The sequence below is a fragment of the Entelurus aequoreus genome, linkage group LG23 (genome assembly GCF_033978785.1).
Source record: "Entelurus aequoreus isolate RoL-2023_Sb linkage group LG23, RoL_Eaeq_v1.1, whole genome shotgun sequence".
Lineage (NCBI taxonomy): Eukaryota > Metazoa > Chordata > Actinopteri > Syngnathiformes > Syngnathidae > Entelurus > Entelurus aequoreus.
In genome coordinates, this window is record NC_084753.1 from 31,163,692 (window position 1) to 31,177,131 (window position 13,440).

The 13,440-nt window shown below is 36.2% G+C and overlaps 1 protein-coding gene across 8 annotated transcripts in view; it reads right to left on the bottom strand.

Moving 5' to 3' along the window:
- LOC133640538 (exocyst complex component 3-like protein 4) overlaps positions 1-5,234 on the bottom strand; it is a 39,414-nt gene extending 34,180 nt beyond the window's left edge. For 4 of the 8 annotated variants that reach the window (XM_062034009.1, XM_062034004.1, XM_062034011.1 and 1 more), the window contains exons 1-2: positions 5,019-5,234; positions 314-710 (exon numbers count right to left, since the gene is read on the bottom strand). In XM_062034009.1, the coding sequence (XP_061889993.1) occupies positions 314-494 (181 nt within the window). In that variant the 5' untranslated portion in view covers positions 495-710; positions 5,019-5,234. The remainder of the gene's footprint in view (positions 1-313; positions 711-5,018) is intronic. The other 4 variants (XM_062034007.1, XM_062034006.1, XM_062034005.1 and 1 more) reach the window with 4 other exon arrangements.
- Positions 5,235-13,440: the final 8,206 nt, after the last annotated feature.

The window sequence follows — 13,440 nt, forward strand, 5'->3', positions numbered from 1 at the left end:
AGATGGCGCAAAGTATCAAAATCCATGACTTTTATGTTTAAATATACTAAAATTAGCTAAAAAGCTAGAATATAACATTAGCATTATAATGTTAGCATGATGATGTTTGCATGACAATAGAAAAGTTAGCGTACTTGTAAGATGGCACGAGGTATCAAAATTCACGATTTTTGGGTTTAAACGAATGAAGTTAGCAAAACTGCTTACCGGCTTAAACATTAGCATGCTAATACTGACATGAGTGACATTTTGTTTTTTGTTGAGTAGTAATCTGTGGAGCGGTGATGCTGCTATTAAGCGTGGATTTACTCACTGGGAGAGGGCGGAGCTTTGGAGTGCTCAGACCCCGACTCGCTGACCTTTGACCCTCTCTGTCCAGGCAGGCGCGGGCTCTTCTCCGCTGCCTGACGGATGCTCTTACGGAACGTCCCAAACACACCCGCCATCTTTTTAGCGGCGCCTTCGTCGTCGCGGATCGGCGCGTCAGCGTTCATCGCCTTGGAGGATGTCAACGGGAAGTGCCAGGTGTGAAAATGTCAAAGTAGCGGCGCTCCAGCCGGGTGACCTTTTGCTGACACACAACATGGCGGTAGCAGATGTTTGTATCTACAACTCCTTTTTCTTCTCTCAATTTTCACTTCCACGATTACTGGAAACATACGTCGCCCACACAGTCACACCAGGCAGGTATTTCAGCTCATAAAACTCCACTAAAATGCAAGCATAAAACGTTAGCATGTTAACTTTAGCATGGTAAATCAAGAAAAAAATAACACACAACGAATGAAATGAAAAAAAAAAATGTCAGCATGCTAACATAAATTAAGCTAGAATACTTCCAAGATTGCAGCAAGTATCAAAATGTATGATTTTTATGTTTAAACATACAGAATTAGCAAAAAAGCTAGCATAAAATGCTAGTATGATAACTTTAGCATGATGGAACTGTACTTTTAAATGGCCCCAAGTATCAAAATCCATTAATTGCAGGTTTATACGAATGATATGATCAAAAAATGCTGGCATAAAATGTTAGCGCGCTAATCTTAGCATGCAAATACAGAATAAATTGGCATACTTCCAAAATAGCGCCAATTATAAGAATATGTGATTTTTATGTTTAAACATACAGAATTAGCAAAAAAGCTAGCATAAAATGTTAGCATGATAACGTTAGCACGATGACTTTTGAGAAGTAACTCTACTTCTCAGATGGTGCCAAGTATCAAAATCCATTAATTGTAGGTTTGTATGAATTAAATGAGCACAAATGGTGGCATAAAATGTTAGCATGCTAATATCAAATAAGTTAACATACTTCTAAGATGACACAAAATATCAAAATTCAGGATTTTTGTGTTTTAACGTACAGAATTTGCTAAAAAGCTAGCAGAAAAAGGTTTAAATGCTAACGTTTGCATTATGACATCGGGAAAAAGTTTGTATATTCCTAAAATGGCGTCAAGTATCAAAATCCATTAATTGTACGCTTATACGAATAAAATGAGTACAAATTCTGGCATAAAATGTTAGCACGCTACATTAGCATGCTAATATAGAAGAAGTTAGCATACTTCTAAGAGGGCGTCAAGTATCAAAGTTTATGAATTTTAAGTTTAAACATTCAAAATTGGCATGATAACGTTAGCACGATGACATTTGGAAAAGTAACTTCACTTCTAAGATGCCATCAAGTTTTAAAATCCATTTATTGTAGGTTTTTAAGAATGAAACGAGCAAATGCTAGCATAAAAAGTTAGCATGGTAATCTTAGCATGCTAATATCGAAGACGTTAACATACTTCCAAGATGGCACCAGCGCCAGGTACCAAAATTAATTATTTTTATGTTTAGACATACAACATTAGAAAACTAGCATAAAACATTAGCATGCTAACGTTTGTTATAGAATAAGTTAACATACGTTCAAAATGGCGCTAAGTATCAGTATGTTTAAACATAAAACATTAACATGTTAACGTTTGCATGATGACATTGGACAAGTTAGCATATTAAGACGGCGTCAAGTATCAAAATCCATTATTGTAGGTTTATATGAATGAAATGAGCAAACATTCTGGCATAAGGTGTTAGCATGCTGACATTAGCATGCTAATATAGAAGAAGTTGGCATACTTCCAAGATGGCGTCAAGTATCAAAATTCATGATTTAAGGTTTAAACATACACAAATAGCTAAAAAGCTAGCATAAAACGTTAGCATGGTAGCATTAGCATGACGACATAAGAAAAGGAACTGTGCCTCTAATATGGCGTCTAGTATGAAAATACGTCAATTGTTGGTTTATAACGAATGAAATGAGCAAAAATGCTGGTATAAAATGTTAGCATACTTTCAAGACGGCACCAAGTATCAAAAATCCATGATGTTGAGGTTCAAACGTACAAAATTGGCTAAAAAGCAGCACAATAAAAACATTAGCATGTCAAGGATGACATGGGAATAGTTAACATACCTTTAAGACGGCACCATTTTGAGGTTTAAAAACATTAGGGCTGCAAATCTTTGGGTGTCCCACGATTCGATTCAATATCGATTCTTGGGGTCACGATTCGATTCAAAATCGATTTTTTTCGATTCAATGCGATTCTCGATTGAAAAACGATTTTTTTCCCGATTCAAAAGGATTCTCTATTCATTCAATACATAGGATTTCAGCAGGATCTACCCCAGTCTGCTGACATGCAAGCAGAGTAGTAGATTTTTGTAAAAAGCTTTTATAATTGTAAAGGACAATGTTTTATCAACTGATTGCAATAATGTAAATTTCTTTTAACTATTAAATGAACCAAAAATATGACTTATTTTATCTTTGTGAAAATATTGGACACAGTGTGTTAAGCTTATGAGTTGCGATGCAAGTGTAAGCCACTGTGACACTATTGTTCTTTTATTTTTATTTTTTATAAATGTCTAATGACAATGTCAATGAGGGATTTTTAATCAGTGCTATGTTGAAATTGTAAATAGTATTGATACTGTTGATAATATTCATTTTTGTTTCACTACTTTTGGTTTGTTCTGTGTCGTGTTTGTGTCTCCTCTCAATTGCTCTGTTTATTGCAGTTCTGAGTGTTGCTGGGTCGGGTTTGGTTTTGGAATTGGATTGCATTGTTATGGTATTGCTGTGTATTGTTTTGTTGGATTGATTAATAAAAAATTTAAAAATAAAAAATAAAAATAGATTTTTAAAAATGAGAATCGATACTCGTGAGAATGGCGATTTGAATTCGAATCGATTTTCGTTATCGATGGGAAAATGCATTTTTAGACAATATGATTTGCCTGAGCGGCTAGGAGACACAGAGTAACAAGTGGTAGAAAATTAATCAGAAATGACAGATTTAAATAATTAATATTAATAAAAATAACGTTTTTTGTTTTGTTTTTTTAACTTGGGACTTCCTGTATTTTTGACGCTGGGGGTCTAGATTTGGGGACCCCTGATTTAAGGTTTAAACACAATTAGCTAAAAAGCTAGCATAAAACGTTAGCATGTTGACATAAGAAAAGGAACTGTACCTCTAATATGGCGTCAAGTATGAAAATACGTCAATTAGAGATGTCTGATAATATCGGCTGATAAATGCTTTAAAATGTAGTATCGGAAATTATCGGTATCGGTTTCAAAAAGTACAATTTATGACTTTTTAAAACGCAGCTGTACGGAGTGGTACACAGACGTAGGGAGAAGTACCTTTGCGTGCCGGCCCAATCACATAATATCTACGGCTTTTCACACACACACACAAGTGAATGCAACGCATACTTGGTCAACAGCCATACAGGTCACACTGAGGGTGGCCAAATAAACAACTTTAACACTGTTACAAATATGCGCCACAATGTGAACCCACACCAAACTAGAATGACGAACACATTTCGGGAGAACATCCGCACCGTAACACAACATAAACACAACAGAACAAATACCCAGAACCCCTTGCAGCACTAACTCTTCTGGGACGCTACAATATACACCCCCTGCTACCCCCGGCCCCCACCTCAACCCCGCCCACCTCAACCTCCTCATGCTCTCTCAGGGAGAGCATGTCCCAAATTCCAAGCTGTTTTGAGGCATGTTAAAAAAAAACAATGCACTTTGTGACTTCAATAATAAATATGGCAGTGCCATGTTGGCATTTTTTTCCATAACTTGAGTTGATTTATTTTGGAAAACCTTGTTACATTGTTTAATGCATCCAGCGGGGCATCACAACAAAATTAGGCATAATAATAATAATGTGTTAATTCCATGACTGTATATATCGGTATCGGTTGATATCGGAATCGGTAATTAAGAGTTGAACAATATCGGAATATCGGATATCGGCAAAAAAGCCATTATCGGACATCTCTAACGTCAATTGTTGGTTTATACGAATGAAATGAGCAAAAATGCTGGCATAAAATGTTAGCATAGAATAAGTTAGCATACTTTCAAGACGGCACCAAGTATCAAAAATCCATGATGTTGAGGTTTAAACGTACAAAATTGGCTAAAAAGCACACTAAAAACATTAGCATGTCAAGGATGACATGGGAATAGTTAACATACCTTTAAGACGGCACCATTTTGAGGTTTAAACATACAACATTAGCTAGTAGAAAGCGTTAGCATGCTAACGTTAGCATGCTAGCACAAAAGTGACGAGGCAGTTTTATAATGTTCCTACACGATGTCTGATATACATTTGTACTTTTATATGAGTAAGTGTTTGAATGTTTTTAATCACGTTTCTTATCAAGCAGGACCAGTTTAGATGCACTACAAGTGAAAGATAAACACCTGTTGTAAATTAACTGTTAATAAAACATCAATTAAATTATTAAATGAGGACATGACTTGCGTTTGCCTCCATTGACAGTCACAACACCTGCGGCAAATGAACACTATATTTAATTACTGACGTGTTATCAACATTATGGATGATTGGCACGCCAGTGTTTACTTTAAAAAGCAGAAAACAGACGTTTTTTAAAGCGAAAACGCTCACCTGGTCAGGTGAAATGACCTTTCTTTTTGTCTTTCCTCGTCGTCTTTCCGTGGCGTGCCGTGTGCAGACGTCGGGCGGAAGAGGACAAGCACGGTGCAGCGGTCAGGAAAGAAGCAAGTGGGGGCAAAGATCACCTTCCCGCTTCCTTTAGGTCGAGGTTAGGGATTAGGAGCTGTGACGTCACGTCCTGTCTGGGGTGCTTCAACTCACGTTGGCGTCTGGGTACACTTGCCATGCTGGCCGAACACCTGGAATGTGACGTTAGGCTGCTGCTTTCAGGGACCTCGGGAAATGTGATTGTCATCCACCTTGTCGGGTTTCGTTTTTGTTTTGCTGAGCAAAATTCGACTCAGGACTGAAGAAGAAGAAATTCAGCTTTCGCTCTTGTCAAGGTGGGCGTATCGTGTCAAATATCGGGTTTGTCGATACCATTTTTTTTTTTTTAATTTTGGTTTCAAACTGATACCAGCGTGGCAATATCGATACTTTTCAGTTTTGCTCTGTTTATTTTCACAAATATTTGTGTGTTTTTTTGTTGTGTTGTTCAAATATATTCTACAAATTTTTCCTATAATGTAATGGGATGTAAATCAAATGGGATGTAAATCAAATTGAGACACTTGTGATTTAGGGCTATATAAATAACATTGATTGATTGATTGAAATTAATGCGTTCCAAATACCCAAATATATATACAAAATACACATTTTACAGAGAATGATTATAGTACATAGGAGTAGGGGTGCACAACAAAATGAATTCACATTCCAATCACGATTCTTTTTCAACATTTATCATCATCATATTCATCATTTTATATATATATATATATTAGAGATGATAAATGCTTTAAAATGTAATATCGGAAATTATCTGTATCGTTTTTTTTATTATCAGTCTCATTTTTTTTTTCATTTTTTTTTTTATTAAATCCAAATAAAAAACACAAGATACACTTACAATTAGTGCACCAACCCAAAAAACCTCCCTCCCCCATTTACACTCATTCACACAAAAGGGTTGTTTCTTTCTGTTATTAATATTCTGGTTCCTACATTATATATCAATATATATCAATACAGTCTGCAAGGGATACAGTCCGTAAGCACATGTGAATGTGCGTGCTGCTGGTCCACTAATACTACTAACCTTTAACAGTTAATTTTACTAATTTTCATTAATTCCTAGTTTCTATGTAACTGTTTTTATATTGTTTTATTTTCTTTTTTATTCAAGAAAATGTTTTTAATTTATCTATCTAATTTGATTTTTTTTTTTTTAAAAGGACCTTATCTTCACCATACCTGGTTGTCCAAATCAGGCATAATAATGTGTTAATTCCACGACTGTATGTATCGGTATCGGTTGATATCGGTATCGGTAATTAAAAGTTGGACAATATCGGAATATTGGATATCGGTAAAAAAGCCATAATCGGACATCCAATATATATATATATATATATATATATATATATATATATATATATATATATATATATATATATATATATATATATATATATATATATATATATATATATATATATATATATATATATATATATATATGTATTTATAGTAGTAGTAGTCATTTTATTTCAGACCCAGGGGGATCCATATCACAGAAAAAGAAACCATACAACGATAAAAACAGAAATAAAAGAAATACAAGCAGAAATAAAATATATAAAATACTTGTATAAAATATATATTTTTAAAAAGATAAAAAACACTCCACAATATTCAATGTCCAGAATACAGACTTACTCGCCAATGGTATAGTTATACATACATATACATACATATAAATATGTATTTATATACTTACATATATACGTATATATACATATACCTATATGTACACATATGTATATACATACATTGATTTCTACGTACATATATTTATATACGTACATATGTACAAATATAAATACATATATATATATATATATATGTATATATATACATATATATATGTATATATATACATATATATATATATGTATATATATACATATATATATATACATATATATATATATATATATATATATATATATATATATATATATATATATATATATATATATACCCACATACATACATATATACACATTTATACATATGTACATATACATACATATAAATATGTATTATATACTTACATATATACGTATATATACATATATGTACACATATATTTGTATATACATACATATATACATACGTATATTTATCCATCATCCATCCATTTTCGACATGCATATATATGTATATATATATATATATATATATATATATATATATATATATATATATACACATATATATATACATGTGTATATATATATATATATATATATATATATATATATATATATATATATATATATATATATATATACACATATATATATACACCCACACACATTTATACACATATATATATACACACACACACACACACACACACACATATATATATATATACACATAAATATAGCAACTTTTTTTTTTTTTTGCCAGAAGGAGCTTTTGTAACCTAGAACTATAATAGTACACACACCGTGAAAATCGGTTTTAATCAACAACCGTGTTGAATCGAGAATTGATTCCTAATCGAATCGTAACCCAAGAATCTGAGTCGAACTGAATCTTTTGGTGCCAAAGATTCACATCCTTAGGGGTGCAGAAAGAAATTGATTCACATCCGAATCGCGATTCTTATTCATCATATATTCATCCTTTCTCATTCTAAATCGATTCATAATTTTCCCCAATTTTTTTTAAAAAAAACAACTGTGTGGGCAAAGTGTCTTTCAACCAGCTGTCATACACATAGTGTCCACCAGAGGGAGACATACGCAAAATAAATAAACACAAGTACAGTAATTAAAACACTAACTGTTATAACTTGAGTGTTTCCACACTAACTGTACACAGTGTATACAATTTAAAAAACAGATAATCTATTTAAATGTTGTATATAAGTTTTTTTTTTAATCATTTCAATCAAGACTCCGTGTGGTGTCACTCGTGTCCACAAGAGGGCAACATTTGCACGTAATCTTGTCTAAAAAGACACACATCCAGAGCTGTCCAAATAGTGAGGGCGACATAGAGGAAAATATGGCTGTATTTGTGTGCTATATAAACACATTTAAATACATACACACAAAAATACATAAGAGATATTTAAAAACATCTAGTGGTGGTCTTTTTTTAGCCCTTACATAATGTTTCCTTGTTGAGGATGTTTTCACGCTAATCCTCAACAGATTTATCTGTAAAGGAGGTGGATGCATATTCTAATCTGCCATTATTCATGTACATTACGGAATTATTATTACCGCTATTGCGTTGTTTGCTTTGACCTCATTGCTCGACGCACGCAGGTTATCTGATCATGCTGTCGTCTTGTTGACTTTATTTTCACGAACAGTCACAAACACCGATTCGAGATTCATGCGTTCTTCACGCGTTATGCTGGAGTGAAATTGATCTTTTGTGCACAACTACAGCGAATTGTCCCGCGTTTATTATTGCAGGTGTCTTTCCAAAGTGGAACATTAATAATAAGGAACCCAGGAACCCACCAACTGTTCCAGCTCACAGCTTAGCATAAGGAAAGGCGCGATGATAACCATAGAATCGGAAATGAAACCGATTGCCAGGTACGTGTCGGAGTTAATCGTGTCCATTGATTGTAGGTTTATACGAATTAATTGAGCAAAAATGCTTGTATGAAATGGTAGCATGCTAATGTTAGCATCTTAATATGAATTAAGTTAGAATACCGTATTTTTCGGAGTATAAGTCGCTCCGGAGTATAAGTCGCACCGGCCAAAAATGCATAATAAAGAAGGAAAAAAACATATATAAGTCGCACTGGAGTATAAGTCGCATTTTTGGGGGAAATTTATTTGATAAAAGCCAACACCAAGAATAGACATTTGAAAGGCAATTTAAAATAAATAAAGAATAGTGAACAACAGGCTGAATAAGTGTACGTTATATGAGGCATAAATAACCAACTGAGAACGTGCCTGGTATGTTAACGTAACATATTATGGTAAGAGTCATTCAAATAACTATAACATATAGAACATGTGATAATGGGAGTAATAATTGATAGTAAACTATCATGGAAACCTCATGTCAGACACATTAAAACAAAAATCTCCAAAAGCCTCTCAATTATAAAGAAAGCAAAACTATACCTCAATGAAAATGCACTCCGTACGCTATACTGCACCTTGGTACTGCCATACCTTACATACTGTGTTGAAGTATGGGGGAATACTTACCACAACACAATTCATCCTCTGATCATATTACAGAAAACAGCAGTGCGGATCATTCACAACGTTGGTTATTTCGAACATACTCATAATCTGTTTATGCAATCAAAGTTGCTCAAATTTGATGACCTTGTTAAATATAATACATTAATAATCTTATATAAAGCATTTAACAAATTCAAATAACTATAACATATAGAACATGCTATACGTTTACCAAACAATCTGTCACTCCTATTCGCTAAATCCCATGAAATCTTATACGTCTAGTCCAGGGGTCGGCAACCTTTACCACTCAAAGAGCCATTTTGGCAAGTTTCACAAATTATAGAAAGTGATGGGAGCCACAAAAAAATTTTACAATTTAAAATGAAAAACACTGCATACAGAGCTTAAATGCTTTGTGCTATGTTAACCAGGGGTCTCAGACACACGCACCGGCACGCACTTTAATGTGGACATTTGATGTTAGTGCAGCCCGCGAGTTTTGAATGAATGGCGCTTGATAGCGTCATACTTGCCAATCCTCTCATTTTTCCCCGGGAGACTCCCGAATATCAGAGCGTGATGACAGCGCCGTCTACAGTCTGCCCTAACAGTGTACCTGCTTAACCACACGTAAGTGACAGCAAGGCGTACTACCTCAGCAACCACACATCTTACACTGACGGTGCCAATACCCAGAATCCCATGCAGCACTAACTCTTCCGTACTAGTTCAGCAACCACACATCTTACACTGACGGTACCAATACACATCTGACACTGACGGTACCAATACACATCTTACACTGACGGTACCAATACCCAGAATCCCATGCAGCACTAACTCTTCCGCTCAACCAACGCAAGGAGAGGGGGGGGGGGGGTTTATGTGTGGGGGGGTTGTGGTAGCGGGGTGTATAATCTAGACCGGAAGAGTTAGGACTGCATGGGATTCTGGGTAATGGTTGTGTTGTGTTTATGTTGTGTTACAGTGCAGATGTTCTCCAGAAATGTGTTTTTCATTCTTTTTTGGTGTGGGTTCACAGTGTGGCGCATATTTGTAACGTAACAATGTTAAAGTTGTTTGATACGGCTACCGTCAGTGTAAGCTGTGTGGCTGATGAGTAAGTATGCTTTGCTGTCTCCTGTGTGTGCGATTAATAACAACATGCAACATGCGGCTGGACTGGCACGCTGTATGTAAATGCTATAGAGGACAATTACTGCAGTGCAATCAGGGCACGCCCTTTATATAGTATTTATAGTCTAAATAGGATTACTTTTTCCCTGGGAGTTATTTATGAGAGACACTGAGATCCATAAGTCTCCTGGGAAAATCGGGGGGTCGGCAAGTATGTAGCTGAGCCGCATCAGAGTGGTCAAAGAGCCGCATGCGGCTCCGGAGCCGCGGGTTGCCGACCCCTGGTCTAGTCTCTTACGTGAATGAGCTAAATAATATTATTTGATATTTTACGGTAATGTGTTAATAATTTCACACATAAGTCGCTCCTGAGTATAAGTCGCAATATGAAAAAAACTGCGACTTATAGTCCGAAAAATACAGTAATTCCAAGGTTGCACCGAGTATCAAAAAATTCATTATTTTTATGTTTAAACATACAGAATTAGCAAAAAAAAAAGCTAGCATAAAATGTTCGTATGATAACATTAGCACGATGCTATTTGAAAAGTAACTATACTCCTAAGATGATGCCAAGTATCAAAATCCATTAATTGTAGGTTTATATGAATGAAATTAGCCCAAATGTGTCAAGAAGAGGTGGTGACGAACCCCGAGATGCAGAGACGGCAGGCTTGGTGCAGGAAAACAGGATTTAATGTCCAAAAAATGAAGGCAAAACCCAAACCAGGAACCAGGAACAGGCAAACTGGGAACAGGAACCAGCAAACAGGAAAACAGTCCACAGCATGCAGCTTGCAGCGACAATACTCCAGCACTGACTGGAGGGCAAAGCAGGTCTAAATAGCAGCTGGTGCTAGTATCAATATTTTCAAAAATTCCCGGTTTTCCCGAAACTCCCAATTTCCAGGAAATTCCCATTCAAATGAATGGGCATATTCAAAGTTCTACAACGCCTCAATTCTCAACATTTTAAAACCTGATTCCGATCTTTCAACCATCCATCCACACTACTCTTCAGAAATATATAAAATAACTCAAAACATGTTCTCCCTTTCCTAAATTTCCTGGTTTTGCCAGAATTTCCCGGGATTATCTTCCCATTGACAATGAATGGGCATTATACAATCTATTGCATATCCCACATTTCTCACCCAATTTGAACCGGTCCACCATCCACACACTCCACTCACCCTGGACATTCAAGCTAGCATGTTTCCGGGTTTCGAAAACTTCTCTGATTACCCGGAATTACCAGGAATTTACCCCGTTGAAAATGAATGGGCAATATACAAAACTCTCCATATCCCACATTTCTTAACCGATTCGAACCGGTCCACCACCCACACACTCCACTCACCCTGGACATTCAAGCCAGCATGTTTCCCGGTTTGGAAAATTCCCTGATTACTCGGAATTACCAGGAATTTCCCCCATTGTACTATGAAGCCACGCTGTTGTAACACGTGGCTAGGCATTGTCTTGCTGAAATAAGCAGGGGCGTCCATGGTAACGTTGCTTGGATGGCAACATATGTTGCTGTAAAACCTGTATGTACCTTTCAGCATTAATGGTGCCTTCGCAGATGTGTAAGTTACCCATGTCTTGGGCACTAATACACCCCCATACCATCACAGATGCTGGCTTTTCAACTTTGCGCCTATAAAAATCTGGATTGTTCTTTTCCTCTTTGGTCCGGAGGACACGACGACCACAGTTTCCAAAAACAATTTGAAATGTGGACTCATCAGACCACAGAACACTTTACCACTTTGTATCAGTCCATCTTAGATGAGCTCGGGCCCAGCGGGTGTTGTTGATAAATGGCTTTAACTTTGCATAGTAGAGTTTTAACTTGCACTTACAGATGTAGCGACGAACTTTCGTTACTGACAGTGGTTTTCTGAAGTGTTCCTGAGCCCATGTGGTGATATCCTTTACACACTGATGTCGCTTTTTGATGCAGTACCCCCTGAGAGATCGAAGGTCACAGGCATTCAATGTTACGTGCAGTGATTTCTCCAGATTCTCTGAACCTTTTGACGATACTACGGACCGTAGATGGTGAAATCCCTAAATTCCTTGCAATAGCTGGTTGAGAAATGTTGTTCTCAAACTGTTGGACAATTTGCTCACGCATTTGTTGACAAAGTGGTGACCCTCACCCCATCCTTGTTTGTGCACGACTGAGCATTTCATAGAAGCTGCTTTTTTTTTTTTTACCCAATCATGGCACCCACCTGTTCCCAATTAGCCTGTTCACCTGTGGGATGTTCCAAATAAGTGTTTGATGAGCATTCCTCTACTCTCTCAGTCTTTTTTGCCACTTGTGCCAGCTTTTTTGAAACATGTTGCAGGCATCAAATTCCAAATGAGCTAATATTTGCAAAAAATAACAACGTTTTCCAGTTTAAACGTTAAATATCTCGTCTTTGCAGTCTATTCAATTGAATATAGGTTGAAAAGGATTTGCAAATCATTGTACCGTAATTTCCGGACTATAAGCCGCTACTTTTTCCCCTCGTTCTGGTCCCTGCGGCTTATACAACGGTGCGGCTTATATACGGCCTGTTCTTCTCCGACACCGACGAAGAGGATTTCGGTGGTTTTAGTACGCAGGAGGAAGACGATGACACAATGATTAAAGACTGACTTTTCATATACCGGTAGGCTGGTTATTTTGATAACGTATATGCGAGCACTTTGTATTACTTTGCACTGTTGTATTATTTGTACTCTGCACGAATGCTGTTCGCCATGTCAAAGATGTGAAAGTTTGATTGAATGATTGAAAGATTTATAGTTAATAAATGGGACGCTTTGCGTTCCCAAACAGTCATCTCTGTCCCGACAATCCCCTCCGTGGTAGCAGGAACCCCTATATACTACGGTAATTACACATGAAAACCCTGCGGCTTATAGTTGGGTGCGGCTTATATATGGAGCAATCTGTATTTTCCCCTAAATTTAGCTGGTGCGGCTTATAGTCAGGT